Source organism: Chaetura pelagica, unplaced genomic scaffold, assembly GCF_000747805.2.
Source record: "Chaetura pelagica isolate M959 unplaced genomic scaffold, ChaPel_1.0 scaffold50, whole genome shotgun sequence".
Lineage (NCBI taxonomy): Eukaryota > Metazoa > Chordata > Aves > Apodiformes > Apodidae > Chaetura > Chaetura pelagica.
The window spans coordinates 8,015,943-8,030,981 of NW_009952366.1; the positions used below are offsets into that span (position 1 = coordinate 8,015,943).

General features: G+C 41.4%; 1 protein-coding gene across 1 annotated transcript in view; it reads right to left on the minus strand.

Annotated features, from left to right (window-relative positions):
- ANKS1B (ankyrin repeat and sterile alpha motif domain containing 1B) overlaps positions 1-15,039 on the minus strand; it is a 423,652-nt gene that overhangs the window by 34,927 nt on the left and 373,686 nt on the right. Inside the window, 1 exon segment of the mRNA XM_010008039.1 lies at positions 12,073-12,252. Coding sequence (XP_010006341.1) covers positions 12,073-12,252 — 180 coding nt within the window.

A 15,039-nucleotide genomic window follows, 5' to 3' on the forward strand; every position in this document is an offset into this window, starting at 1 on the left:
AGGAATTCAGCACTGATGCTCAAAACAACCCGAAGTGCAACTCTTCTTATATATATGGCTCTCGCTCTTACCTTTTGTAGCCTGGAACCTGGCTGCCTGGCCGATGATACACTAGGTTGTCACTTCTGGTTACTGTCAGGGCAGGCTGGCATCCTCTGGACTGACTACTGAGCACTGCCAGGCAGGCTGGTGGCTGCCTAATGTTGTTAATTGTCCCTTATTTCCTTCATGATTTGAAATGCAGGCACACACATCCCTTCCCCCAGCTTCAGTAATTCTTAATTTTTTCCCGCATCTGGTTAATTTCTTCTCTCCCATCTTGTTTTCAAAGTTATTTGCTTCTCTTTCATGATGTGAAAGGCTCTACATTTTTATAGCATTAGCGAATAAAAACTTTGACTTTGGTTCACAGTCTTCTACCTCACCCTCTGCAACTTGCTAGAAAAACAGTCCTCATCCATGTGATGAAGCTCCTCATGCAAGGCCAGCAGCAAACCCTGCTTCAGGTACATCTGCTGTGCCGTTATTAGGGCATTGCACTCACTGACACTAATGGCCTTTTTTCACCTGTATGCCACACAATCTGACTTCTGGATGCTCTGGTCATGCCTATCATCATGATGCCTACATTTGTTTGCCTGGGTTGCATTCCTGAACAGGGATTCATGGCAGGGGGCTGTGCCTCTGTTTTTCAAGAGAAGAGTAAAATAGGAGCCATTTTCATGCCGGGTGCAGCATCCCCAGGCATCTGGTAATCAAGAAAACATACTGCAGTGCTATCTGAGATCCTGGAAGGAGTGAGGTAAGGCAGTATGGTACCATAAGCTACCAGACGTTTTATTTCTGCCTGCTGCGGGCACACAGTTGCTGTGCTGCTGTCATTTTGTACAGCCAGCTCTCACCATCTTGCTATTCTGGAGACAAACGTGTATCCTTACATCCTGCCCCTCCCAAGGGCTTGCCTTTAGGGAGCAGAGTGGTGCATGGGCTGGATCAGCTGGCCTCTGCTGGTGAGGGTCCCTCGGCAGAGGTGCGTGGGGCTCTGAGGCAGCGCAGCGTGGCTGCAGTGATGCTGTGGGGGCACAGTGATGCTGTGGGGACAGCACAGCAGTGCTGTGATAGCAGCCCTGCAGTGCTGCAGCATGCAAACCTATAAATACTCCAGATACAAGTACCAGAGCCTTTGGTGCTACCTCAGGATCAGGTAACGTGACACTGCAGTAAGTGCGTACACAAGCTTGAAGCTGCACCATTTTACAGAAGGGCAGGGAGCCAATCCTTTCTTATACACACTGATAGTAAGCATCCCTGTCCCTCCCTCCTCAGCTTGTCTTCTCCCAAACATAAATTCGAGACTAGTTTAGTGCACTCTCCCCAAGGATTGGGAGCTCTCATTCTGGCAGCCTTCTCTGAATGAGGAAATTCACACCTCAGGTATTTCACTACTTCTTTAATGGGTTAAAGAAGAAGAAGATAGGCTGTCTTCAATCCTTTTTATAACTGAAGGGAAACCCTTCTTATTATTTTTAATTCATTAGAGAAAGAAGAGGGCATAAAAGCAGATGTTTGGAGCACTCAAATGTGAGAAGCAAGTTTCGGGTCCAGGTCTCTGCTCCAAGGACTGCTCAAGTGAACGGCTCCTATCACACAGACCTACCTCCAGAATTAGAGGTTTGGAAGATTTAGGATAAAGCTAAATCATCTTTAAACACAAGTGACTTGACTTATTAAGTCAATAATAAATCAAGCAGACCAGCAGAGAACAAGAATTTCCCATGACTGTAGGAATGCCCAGTCAGAAGTGCAGCAGAGCAAAACTCATTACTCAGTTCTGCCCTCATTAATGTTTGAATGACTGAGGTAATGAAATGCAGTACAGAAGGAACATTACTTTTACGGAAGGTAATGAATTCAAATTTGGAAACCAATCTTTTTCTTGCACCACTGTAAAAATATTTAGCATTTACTATATACATATTTTATGTCTTCAAAGTGCTGAAATTTTTAAAGATTAAATCCCCAGAAGAAGTACTTAAAGTTGCATACCCCTGTGCTGAAGAGGAAGTAACCAAGGAAAGCAAAAAGGTTAAGAGAGTATCTGAGGCCAGAATACAGGCACTAGGAGGGAGAATTGGCATTAGGCTTCAAACATTCATAATTTTCAGCTCCCAAAACATATACCTTCAAAAAGAAGGAAAGTAATTAAATCTGTGCATGCACTTCCACCATAATAAATACAGTTGGGCACTTCATACCACTGACACAGAGGTTCAGTGAAAAAGAGTTTAACAAAGAACATTTCCCTAAGTAATATGATAAAGAAGAGCAAAAAACATGCCATCAGCTGTTGCTTAATGAGTATCAAACGTGTGCTTATCTTATTTTTCCCAAAGATAAAAGCTTATGAGTAACACTGCAACAAGACTCTGCTATCATGATACCATTTTTGTAATAGCTATAGATGTCCCATGCATAAAAGATTTTCCTGTCTAGTCACCATGGGACACAACTCTGATGAGCAGGAGGGGCAAAGGAAGCGGAGAAAGAAAATGGCCTGTCCCACACAGCTCCTGCCATCTGCTACCTGTGACACAGGTGGCTGGTTAATAGTGTGAGAGGGAAGGAGGTGAAGCTCCACATTACCTGGTCTCCACTCACCCATCTCCTTTCGCTGCTCAGCAATTGCAGTTCTGACATGGCCTCCTAATCACTTTGACGGTCTTTTAAAAGTATTCAGTACATTTTCACTTCTCATATTTATTTAACTTAACCTGCTTGATTTCAAGAAAACATGTTCACTTAAGAAATAATATTTCTTCTTCTTCTTGCTAACTCCCTCTGTGACAGAACAGAATAGGGCATAGTTACTTCAGAGACCTGTTGTAAAGTCAGTAGCCAATCATGTTACAAAGTATTTGCACATTTCCATCTGCTTGAAGTCTTTCTAATTACTCGTATATTTACTGGAAAAGAACAGTACACATACAGGTCTTCAAGGTCATGAGCTGCACTGGAGGCAACTTAGTGTTTCATAAGGTGAACAAAATTATTTAAGGATAACTCACTTTAGGCTCCATCCCTATAGACCTGTAAAAGTTGATTATTTAAAGACAAAGAGGAACAGCAAAGAAAGTGATCAAAAATCAGTAAGACTCATCATGGAAACGATATACTTTCTGAGGAGAAGAAAGGAGGAAAGCAACAGAAAAGAATACTTGGACAGTGTATGCAGAAGGAAGAGGAACTGAGTGGAAGGCAGTCCTGATGTATTCAGCACAGCCCAACAAACTTCATTCAACAGCATTTTAGGAGACATCAAAGATTTACCTAAACTATGAGCAATGATCCTCAGAAAGTCAGAGAAGATACTAAAAGGAAGAAAGAAGGGCTAAAAGAATATAGAAAATGGGAGAAAAGAAAGATTCAGAAAGTTATAGCCAGCCTAGCTGCAAGGACCAGTAAGTTATTATAAAAATTGTTTAACAATCCAGTCTCTGCTCCTTGTGGCCTGTAAGACCTTCTGACCTTGCTCCTGGCCACCTGAAATAAAAACTTAGGAATATGTGCACTATATATCTATATCCTTATCTATAGAGGATAATAAAGAAAAAAACATAGTCTTGCCCACCATGTGTTACCCGACAAGCTTCTTATGGGCCAAGAAATCTTCAAGGTGTTTGTAATGAGGTTGTTCAGTATAAAAAATTTCAGATCAAATTTCCTTCCTGTGTTGGAAAACTGACTGACTGTATCAAGCAGCAGCAAGAAGCAGCACAGCAGGACTTGGACTCTGACAGTGAGACTCCTGATGCAGTGAAACATGATGTGTCTCATGCACAAATTAGCCTGAATCAAAGTGTAGTGGTGGCAGAAGAAACTGAAATGCACATTTAGAGAATAAGTATCAGTATTTAAGCAAAACTGGACTGGAACATGCCAAGGCAATCTGCAATGATCTGCTCCACGCATTGACTTGGAGGAGTGCTCAGGCTCCTTAGGAAGGATTCAGAAGTGAGGGACTTTCTGCAACAGGGTAACAACCGAAAATGGATTTGATGAGCTACAGAAACCAGTCAGATGAAATTCAGTAAGACAAAAGTGTTCCTTGGGAACGTAAGATTTAATGCACTAAGAAAATAGCAAATAAATTAGTAGACTGATTTAACAGGGAGATGGGGAAAGGACATAAAAAGAACTAGAAGCTTTAGCATACTTCAAATTAAACACAGCAGTCTAGAAAAAAGAAATAAAAATTTAAAAATATCACAGGATAATTCCGTTTGGAAGGGAGCTCAGAAGTTTTTTCATTCCCAGCCCATCTCAAAGCAAGAGTAGTTGTGAGATGAGACCAGGTTGCTCTGGGCTTCATCCAGTCAGGTCTTGAAAACCTCCAAAGACAGAGACCAGACAGCCTCTCTGAACAACCTGTCCCTCTGCTTGCCTGTCCTCATGAAGAGGAAGTTTTTCTTGCCATCCAGTCAGCATCTCTCCTCTTTCAACTTTTGTACCCAAAGTCACCTTTTTATCCAGCCAGCCTTGGTACCCCATCATCTCCTCAGAGGGCATGTGCTGCAGCCCCTGACCATCTTGGTGGCCCTTAACTGTACTGCCCTCTCCTATATAAAAAAGAAGGTATAAAATAAAAGCAGCATATTGTAACGGATGGGAAAGAACTTTTGTGCTATACGCAGCCACCAGCGATGCCTCATATGAGGTGGCATCCAGTTTTAGCCACTTCAAAGAGGATGTTGGCAAGCTGTGGGAATCCAGGAGAGAGAGTATCAACAAACAGAAGACTAGAAAACACCAGCCCTGGTTAAGTAAACGTGGTCTCCAGTGGTATGTTCACCCCCAGCGAGGCACAGAGGGAAGGAGAGGAACAGCAGCAGAACCTGTTCCCTCTGATGCACATTATCCAACTCGCTAACTATAGCTCAGTCTAGCTCCAGAGATGAGAATACTGGATCAAATCCCAGAAAAAAAATCACTCTTGGTATGGCAAACGATCCTTAAAGGTACAACAGCTGAAGGAAACAAATGAAAATCAGATGAATGGGGCTGTCTGGCCACTTTTGTAAGTGTCACTGTAAATGTTTTAGGACCATGGGAGAGCAGTTGTGCTATCTCAATAGATGCTGCTTCCCTGAACGTTCCCAGAGCTCTGAGGAGAGCTTGTCTTACCAGCAGGAAAAATCGCAGTTCCTCCTTCAAAAACAAGATGTTTAGAGACAGAGAAATTAGAAATAACACTTCTTATTAGAACAAGCATATATGTTTTGCATGGGTATATTTCTTTTGCTTCTCCTGAAAATATTTTACATGAAGCTTTCCAGAAAACCACTGACCATCTTGGAATGACTTTCTTGCAGGCAGGCAGCAGGTGATGGATGTGAGCAGCAACAGCAGCTCCAGGTCAGTGCACCCTGTCAGGAGCTCCCAGCAAGGCTTCTTTCAGAAGAAGGAGCATGCCACAGCCAGTGCACTCCTAGAAAGGAGATGGTTGGCCTAGGACCTCAGTGGGCCCATAGAGACTGTCCCCTCCAGCGGGTGGTTGGGCTGGAAGGAAAGCCAACCTCCCATGCCAGGGTGGGTCCTGCACATCTCCACATCTTCCTTCATGCAGAGCTAGACTCTGCACACTTTCCTCTGATGAGAAAAGACAAATAAGATGGCCTTGCTTCTCTCTCGCCCATCTGACACCCTCCTTCATGCCATGGTGATCTTCTCTGACACGCAGCCAGTTTTCATTTGATTTCGATTCCATAACCCAGGAGTTGGGTTCCTGCAGGGTTCCTGCCAGGGAGGACTGACTGAAGGTCTTTCCAGCAGTGCACTGAGGCTGTGGCTGCACTGCTGAACTCCTAGAGGTGCAACTTTGCAGCCTCAGCTTTGGCCCATGACCCTGGGCAAGCAGCTGAGCCTCTTCAGAGTGACCACACCCCTTTTGCTGGTGCTGCGGGCTGCAGGTGCTCCTCAGCTTTTTAGCCCTGCACAGAGGGTACAAAGTTCTCGACAAGCACCACCAACAAAGATTCTGAGACTTTGGCCCCTGAACATTAGATACAGGTATCTAAATTTTAGCCAAAAAAACCCAAAACCAACAACAAAAAAATGACAACTGAAAAAAAGTGGGCTCTTTCAGAAGAGCACCCCAAATATTAAGTACAACATCTCTGCAGTAACTCAAAAAAGTAAACACTAGATATTAAAATTCAGCCTTGACTCGGAAACATTCAGATTTTCAATAAGAATAACTTCGACAGTAGAAACTATTTCATCTTTTCCATTTTTCATGCAATTCTCCTCCATTTTTCATACGTTCTTTGCAGTGTAGAGCTTCTAGCTCACAAGACCTAGTGCGAAAAACAGTAAATTAATAAAGAACATCTATCCCCACCTTGAAAGAACATCTGTCCCCTCCTTGATGTAGTATTTATGGCTTTAGTTTGGATCATTAATACCAAATATAGAAGTCGCTTCCTTAATTCCATATGCTGAAGCAGCATGTAGATATGATCCACATCCCACGGCTTGATTTTTAAAATGCTGGCTTCTGTAATATTCTTGAAAAAATTGCTTCTTTTATTCGGACAAAAATTATTCAGATTTTTCATAATGTCTTTATCAGCTTACTTGTCCATTAAATGCACAATACTGCAGGGGCTTACAGATGAAGGTTTGTTGAAATATACAGTTCAAAATACAGCCTTCTGTGGGCATTAACATCTATCTGAATGAAAAAGACAACTGCCAGTAACATCTAAACCATGAAGCAAAACGAGATTCAACTAAGCTTTTTTTCTTTTGATCTTAAATTGAAGGTCTTCATAGCTCAGTCATATTTCCACCTTAAAAATAAAAACACACCTGAAAAGACGAACCTCTTAAAACATTTTGTTTGGATTTTACATACTTGTCTTTAAAATGGCTGTCTGTTCATCCTCATGACACACACTATTTCGTGCTTATTAAAAATAGAAGTAAGAAACCATAGAAATAACAACAGAATGAAATAAACTAGAAAACAGTACTTCTGCATTTGTTGCTTCTTAAATCCACTGGTAAAGGATTCTGTTATTCAACCAGTAATTTCATCCATTCATAAAACCATTCTTCATTGCTTCTTAGATAATCCCATCTTACACACCAGTATGTTCCTAGGCATATTTTCCTTCACTCACTGTAATCTTTAAATACTTCCAAAGCAGAGAAGGAGACAGGAAAACAAAAAGGAAACAAGGGAGTAAGTAATAATAAAAAAAATCATACTGTAGTTAAAAGTTAAAAAACTAAAGCTGGCACCAGAGTAATATTTTTGGTTTCTTCAAGCTTTCAGTGTCATCTCAGGCAACCTGAATCACCCCTGTACCTCATTTTTTTTAGCTATAAAATGGAAAACATGATTTTAAATCACAAAGCCCCACAGTGCACTGGAAATATTAATGCATTAGTATCTGTGAAGTATTAAGATATTGAGTTGAAGGTATTATTCCAGAAAGTGGAAAAATGTCACAGTTTTCCTAAAATCTGCCTTTGATAATGCTGTCTCTTGTTTTTATTACACTTTTCCTCTATGGTAGATAAAAGGATCTCTGCTACTAACTCCATTTAAATGACCATCTCCTGCACATCAATCCTAATCCTGCAAGGAATTATTACATCTCACAAAATTATGTTACAAAGCAGAAACTCAATAATTAGGGTAGCTTTACTCCAGACTTCCTACACAGCCATTACAATGACCTTGCATTTAAGTTATCTTGTGTTTTAGAAAAAAAATATTAAATAAATAGAAAGAGCCCTCAGGCCATGGGACCAAAGAACCTAGAAAGGCTTTCAAAATTAAGTCTGGGTTCAGCATCTCTGGGAAAGAACTTCTCCTGCCAGCTATTGCAAATAATTTTTCCAGCCCTCTTAGATCCCTCCTTTAAGACATCCCCCCATCGCAGCCCTCTGGGGTGCTCCCCATATGGGCCATGACTAGATTTACCCTGCCAGAAAGCTTACTCTGACTCATTACCCATTTTTTTCCTCCCAGAGGCAGGCACAGCCTGGAGCTTTCCCTAAAGAGGCGCCCGCCCACTGCCTCCCAGCATCACAGACCTCTCCCATCTTGGGATGCAGCCCAGGTTCAGCCCCACAGGGAGAGCAGGTACCAGCACGGGGGTGATGCCTGACCCAGCTCTGCTTCTGCAAGGAGATGAGTGGGCAGAGGTGCTCCCTGCTCCTCCCTCCTTCCATCCTTCCAGGGAGGATGCTTTCAGCCCCGGCTTGGGGCAGCGTGCAGAGCTCTGAAGGCCCCATTGAGAGGTTTTACAGACCACAGTGACTTGAAGCACCGTATGTCACAGGCTGGAGCAATGAATAAATAGCAACAGCCTTGGGGCTGGCAGTCTGGAATGTGCTTGCATCTAGTACCTAAAGTTTCTCTGCTGCCTGCAGAATTATGAATCCCGGAGACGTGACATTTTAATGAACTTAACAATGATCCCTTTTAACCTCCAGAGCTCTTCCCTGCAAATATTTTTTTTCCCATCCTTGCCCCCTCCCAGTGATTTCAGGTGTGAATGAAGAGCCTGATGACTTCAACAGAACTCCTTCCAATTGATTTTGTTTGGCTTTGCCTGTATGATTTCAATTCTATTTTAAAGGTTTAGGCAAACTTAAGAGCAACCTCAGCTATTTTAAACTACGTTAATTTGCTCACATTAATCTACAGTCTGCAGACTCAGAATTCAACATCCACAGTGAAAGATGACTCAGACTACTTGGTCCTTTCTGGAATTTTTTTCTTTTTTTTTTTTTTTAATCTCACTATCTTCTATATTATCTTTTCAGCAGCTGTGATTTATCCAACCAGACGTCAAAGACTTTCAAATTTGGAAAACCAACTAGAGAGTTGGATGACCAAACCTATTACAGTGGGGAACCTAAACTGGTTAGACTCATTGTTTATATTAGAATTTTCCCCTTTCAGGTCGCAAACAGTCTGCTAGGGACTGTGAATGAAGGTACATGCTGGCCTTGAGACAAAACCACCCACATTAAGTAAATTTAAATCAATGCCTCCTCCAGGAAACAAAGTGTTGTATTACTTACAAGCAGATTTGATTCTGATTTAGAGAACTGTTTAAACCCATGTAGAAAATCGAAGGAAAACAGATTTAAATTGATGTGGTAACTGTTTTAACAAACACTGGGTGGTATCTGATGCAACTATTAACATGCTTAATGATTCCCATGTAGAAGTTTAGTGAAAACACAGTCCATGCTAAAGATGGAAACATCAGATCACATAGTCTTCTCACAGTAGCTTCAGATTTTAGGTTTTTAACTGAGGATAAAAATAGTCTTAACCCAACATTTCTGAAACAAAATTAAGTTCATGAAAGCAATACCACGAATAAGCTCTCAATACCATGTTGGCCTCTGTCTTCAAGGCCATAAAAATACCCACCAATCTCATAATGAAGAACACACCTAAAACCTTAAAAAAAAATAAATCACAGCATCAAAGGTGTCTTAATGAAAATCTGTCCACTACAGCATCCAGTAAACATGCACATTCATACAGCAGCATGCAAACAGCCTAGCAAAGAAAAGGTTAAGACAAAAAATATCCTCAAAACAATTCCAATAGTAACTCAAGATTATTCTGTTTGTGAGAAATACTCTAGCTGGAAAGCAGAACTGGTATGAGCTCAGAAGCTGCTGTTGGTCTGAAAAAAGCCAGAGGAACCTGCAAACTGCAAGGAGGAAGTTGCTGAATAAAACATGGAGCAGAAGACTCATGTTAAGAATCAGTTGGATCTCCTTTATTTCCCAGAAATAATTGTTTTACCTTTAATTTCAAAGGGGCTTCAGGGGAAAAGACTGAATGAAATATGGTTCATTTTAGCAAAGCATATATTGCAAAAAATAAATTTAAAAATCTATTTTTGGGCCAGAATGGTTCAAGAAATCCCTGATTAGCCTCTTAATGGGGTGAGTCCAATTTAATGAGAATGATCACCAGAGGGAGTCATTGACTTTCCACTAAAGTGAAAGGAAATTTTACATACATCAGGAGTGCAGAACTTGGGGGCAGAGCTGAGAAAGACTCTAAACAGATTGGAATTTAGGGACTAACACAAAACACTGTTTTATGGATTTCATCTGAATCCTTTTTCCCCTTTGGAGTCCTAAATGACAACTGTTATATTCCATGATGAAAGTCAGAGAGAAGGCACTGAAGTCATTCATTCGGTGGGTACACACTCCCACAAAATAAAATAAAATAAAAAAAATATTTAAAATAAAATATATTAAACAACTAAAATAAAATAATCTCAGCACTTGACTGGTTTTGAAGTAGTTGGGAGTAGACTAAGTACTAACTGCTCAATTTTCTCTTTGTATATGTAGCACATCATAGACCTTATGGAAAAGGGATTTTTCACAGCCCAAAGAAAATATCCAGGTGCCAGATATGATAATGTGTCATATCTCTTGGAAATATCAGGACTTCAAAAAAGAAAAGAGTGAAAAACAGATGGGGAAAATTGCTAGTATGTTTTTTGTTTTTTGTTGTTTTCTTTTTCCCTTCAATTTTAGTGACTAAAAGAGGAGGTGGGAATAGGAATTTGTGAACCAGGTGATAAAATGAACTAAGTAGAACTGGTCTACTCAGCCATGAGCAAGTGTGTATTTCACGCTCAGACACCTAAATTTCATGACCTTCAAAGAAGTATTTTCATGTTAAGAATTGAGCTTTTCCTTGCTGGACTTGAGCTCAACCTTGTTCTTGCCACAAAAGCCCAGCAGACTTTGGTTTGAAAACAAGTCATTCACTAGGCAGCTTCCCCCTTAATTCTGTACAATAAGATTATAGAACAGAAAATTAGAAGATTAAAATAAGGCAAGGAAACAGCCCCACCCAACCAAATGCAATTTCACTTCCCTAGAAATGTCCTCTGAACAAATGGAATTCAATTTGTTTCTGTGTTCCCAGGTAACAGCAGCACCTTGTTTTGCCTGTTTATTTAATTACTTCTTCTTGTTCATGCAATTAGCTGGGAGACTGCAGCCTTTTGTTCATTATGTTAACCATAACACAGTTATTTGCATAGCTGTTTCCATTTGGAGGCTGAATTTTTGGGAGAGGCTCTATTTTGGGCTCGGGCAGGCAGAGAACCGCTGGGAAACCTCCCACAGGGCAGCATGCAGGAACCTGCTCCTTCATGGAGAGAGGAATCCAGGGGCTGCCCACCAGCTTGTTACAGCAAATCAAAGGCCTGTTTCCAACATGTGCTGCAAAGCACCACATGGTTTAAGACATGCCTGCCCTTCATCATATGTACCAGCAAAAACCCAGCTGAGCATATCCTAAGACATTTTCACCAGCAGGCTGTCCAAGCTTAATTTTGTTGCCATTTAGAGTGGTACAAGACATCACTCTGGTCAATGGGTACTTGATTTGAAATTATCAGTACCTTTACTGTGGTTGTGTGAAAAAATTTAGAGATGGAGACTACTTTAGGCTTTCTTTCATGAACAGTTTGATTTAACATCCAGTCGAGTTTAGAGCTGTTGTGATGCTCGAATGAGTTGCTGCACAGTTAAATCTTATTTTAAACACTCAAGATATACCCCCAGATCACAAAGTTTAGCAGAATGCTGACCCTCCCCATTAATAAATGCAGACATCTCCACACCTTAAGTTCTCTGTCAGTGAATGGATGTCAGCTTATTTTTGTCTAGGTTACTCAATTGAGCAATCTGCAACTTCTTACAGAAAGCAGAGGCAGAGTCAGTGCCACTGGGAGTCTGCATCCTCTGCTGTGCAGGAGGAACCTTCACCTCAGCCTTTGGGCATCTAAACACCCCCAAAACTCTGCCTCTCAGGAGAAACTGCACACCAACTCATACCATTTGAAACAGAGAGAACTGGAACAGATAGCTTGGAAAAGTTGTCAGTCTTTGTAGTTTACAATTCAGCCTTCATATATGACCCACAGCTATGGTTAGGATTAGTTCTGCAAGCAACTGCAGCAAGACACACACAGCCTTTCAATGGCATCGTTTTAATCCTACCTGTGCCATCTGCCTCTCCAGCTTTGACCGGGGAATATCATCAAAATAGTTCTCATTTCTTCTTCTCCTTGCATCGCCCTGCATGATAATGTGGGGAACGTCCAGGGAGCCACCAGTAGTGAAAGTGCTTTGGCTAAGTGATGGAGACAACTGAGGAGGGGTGTGGTTACCGCTGGGTTCCTGGACAGAGAAGAGGAAAATACAGCATAATAAAAACAGTATATTGCTGACTTCAAACTGCGCATTTATAAGTGTATTTTAATTATTCATACTAAAAAAGTAAGGCACAATTCCTGAAGTATAGGCTACAGTGGATGAACTTTTGAGATTTGCTACCTAAGGTGCAGAGCCACCATGGAAGGAAAAATAATTCACTATTTACATAAACTAGTAGCAAATTCTCTCTCCAAAATCTCCTTATGTAATATAAACTCCCTTCTAGGACTGCTGGAGAGATAAAACAGCAAGTTGCTTTTTGTCAAGGCCCAAATAAAACCATGATCTAGTACCAGCTATTTGTATGATGAAATACAGTCTCATCCCTTCTAAGCAGCCACTCTGAGCAGTGAAAGTGATTTGAACTCTACCAACATCTCTTGCTGGAAAAAAGAAATGCACGGACATTAAAAAAATATAGACACTTTGTTTGCAATTTTATAGGTCTCACAGAACATCCCTTTAACTTGAAGCACTGGATACCAGAAACAAGCTAAATAATAATTCCTAGAATGCATGAAAGCATCTGAGTACAAATGTTTTACCAGACTTTTCTTGTAATCTGTGCTGAACTATGACCTTGCATCAGTCGGTGTGCGAGTGCCACAGAAAATGGATACATGACTTCTTAGATATTAGATCTTATTAGATCCTCCTGGTCACACATTTACCAGAACCTGCCACTGCAGCGCTCAAGGGCAGCCACCGTACGTACGTCTGGAGATAACTCTTCTCATGCCGATCGCATCACTTGTTCAAACACCAATTACAAACATTTGTGCCCAACTTCACCGTTCAACATTGCCGTGAAGACTGCAATCAGCAGGAGCAGAGAATCATAGAATTGCTAGAGTTGGAAGGGACCTCTAGAGATCATGTAGTCCAATTCTCCCACTGAAGTAGGATAACCTAGAGCACTTTACACAGAACTGCATCCAGACGGGTCTTGAACATCTCCGGAGAAGGGGACTCCACAACCTCTCTGGGCAGCCTGTTCCAGTGTTCCATCACCCTCACTGTAAAGAACTTTTTCCTCATATTTAAATGGAACTTCGTATGTTCCAACTTGTACCAGTTGCACCTCATTCTGACACTGGGAACTACTGAAAAGAGACTGACTCCATCTTCCTTGCACCCACCCTTTAGATACTTGTATACATTGATAAGGTTTCCCCTCAGCCTTCTCATCCCCAGGCTGAGGAGTCCCAGGTCTCTCAGCCTTTCCTCTTAAGAGATATGCTCCAATCCCTCTATCATCTTCGTCACCCTCCTCTGGACTCTCTCCAGTAGCTCCCTGTCTCTCTTGAACTGTGGAGCCCAGAACTGGATGCAGTATTCCAGCTGCGGCCACACCAGCGCAGAGTAGAGGGGGAGAAAGACCTCCCTTGACCTACTGGCCACAGTATTCCTTACACAACCTAGGATTCCATTAGCTTTCTTGGCAGCAAGGGCAGATTGCTGGCTCATGGGTTATTTACTGTCTATCAGGACTCCAAGATCCTTCTCCTCCAGACTACTTCCCAGCAGATCCACCCCTAACCTATATTGGTGCTTGGAGCACACACCAGTGCCAACTGTAAAACACTCACAGCAATTGGATGGGGAAACACATTCCTCTCTCATGACGTAGGTTATTGGGCTGTTTTTCTGATACGAGCGATTTTTCTGACATTAAGTTCTTTGGAGGCTGAAAACATACCCAGGAGTGTGTTTGCAAGATGCAGACCTTGTCCAGATTACTTACTGCGTTAATACTATATTTAATACGGAACAACAAGAAGGGACCTGAAGATATTACACAAAGAGAGGAAACACAGACCTGCTCCAGTGTATATGGAAGGTGAAAAACCCTGTCTCTTTATTTAAAAAAAGAATTAAAGTAGGCATTTCATGCATGATTACATCGAAGCAAACCTAATGCTAAAAAGCATCAAGGTACTTTACACCATGCTGATAAGAAACAAGATCTAGTGTAAGAAATCAGAGTGCTATAATCTCTTCCAAATGGAAAGTTGCAATTCTCTGTATGTGTTCTAGTAACAGTAACATCTTAATGTTAATACTTGAAATGGAGGAGTCTACGTGACATTATTCCTTGCATCACAGTAACAGATAAATATTTTCCATGTTGGTTGACTAAAATCAGGGAAATATAGTTGTTTAGTAACTTTTAATTAAGTGGGATTTTTTTTGTTGGTTTTTTTTTTTTTTTTTTAATTCTCTATGTGTTCTATGATCCGAGACAAGCACTTGGCATTTCCCAGGGCAAAGAAAGGAGTGTTTTCCTCTTAGGAATAGTCTTCTTTACTCCTGAACAGAAATCCAGCTACATTTGGCCCAGTTAAAAGCTTATGAAAAGCTGTAGTTTGCCTGTGTTCAGGTCTGGTGAGGCACAGTCTCTAAAACTTACAGCTGGTCCCTCCAAGGGCTCAACTCCTAAAAATAACCTTCGTACAGGGGCACCAAACAAAATCCTTTCCAATGACTGCTGCCTGACCCTCCAGTCAGGTAGGAAACCTTTCTCTGCTCCAAATCACAGCAGACTGACAGGGCCATCAGCACATAAAAGTGATAGACGACCGTGCCGTAGACATACAGATTCCAGTTCTTACAGAACTTTTAGGTTTTGTCAACCTGCATAGAAAGAGGAAATTGACTCAGAAATCTGTATCAGAAGATTGCTGGTGAGGCCATACAGCTAAGAATTATAAAGTCTAGAAATAAAAGAATTATGGTGCCTCTGCTTATGGA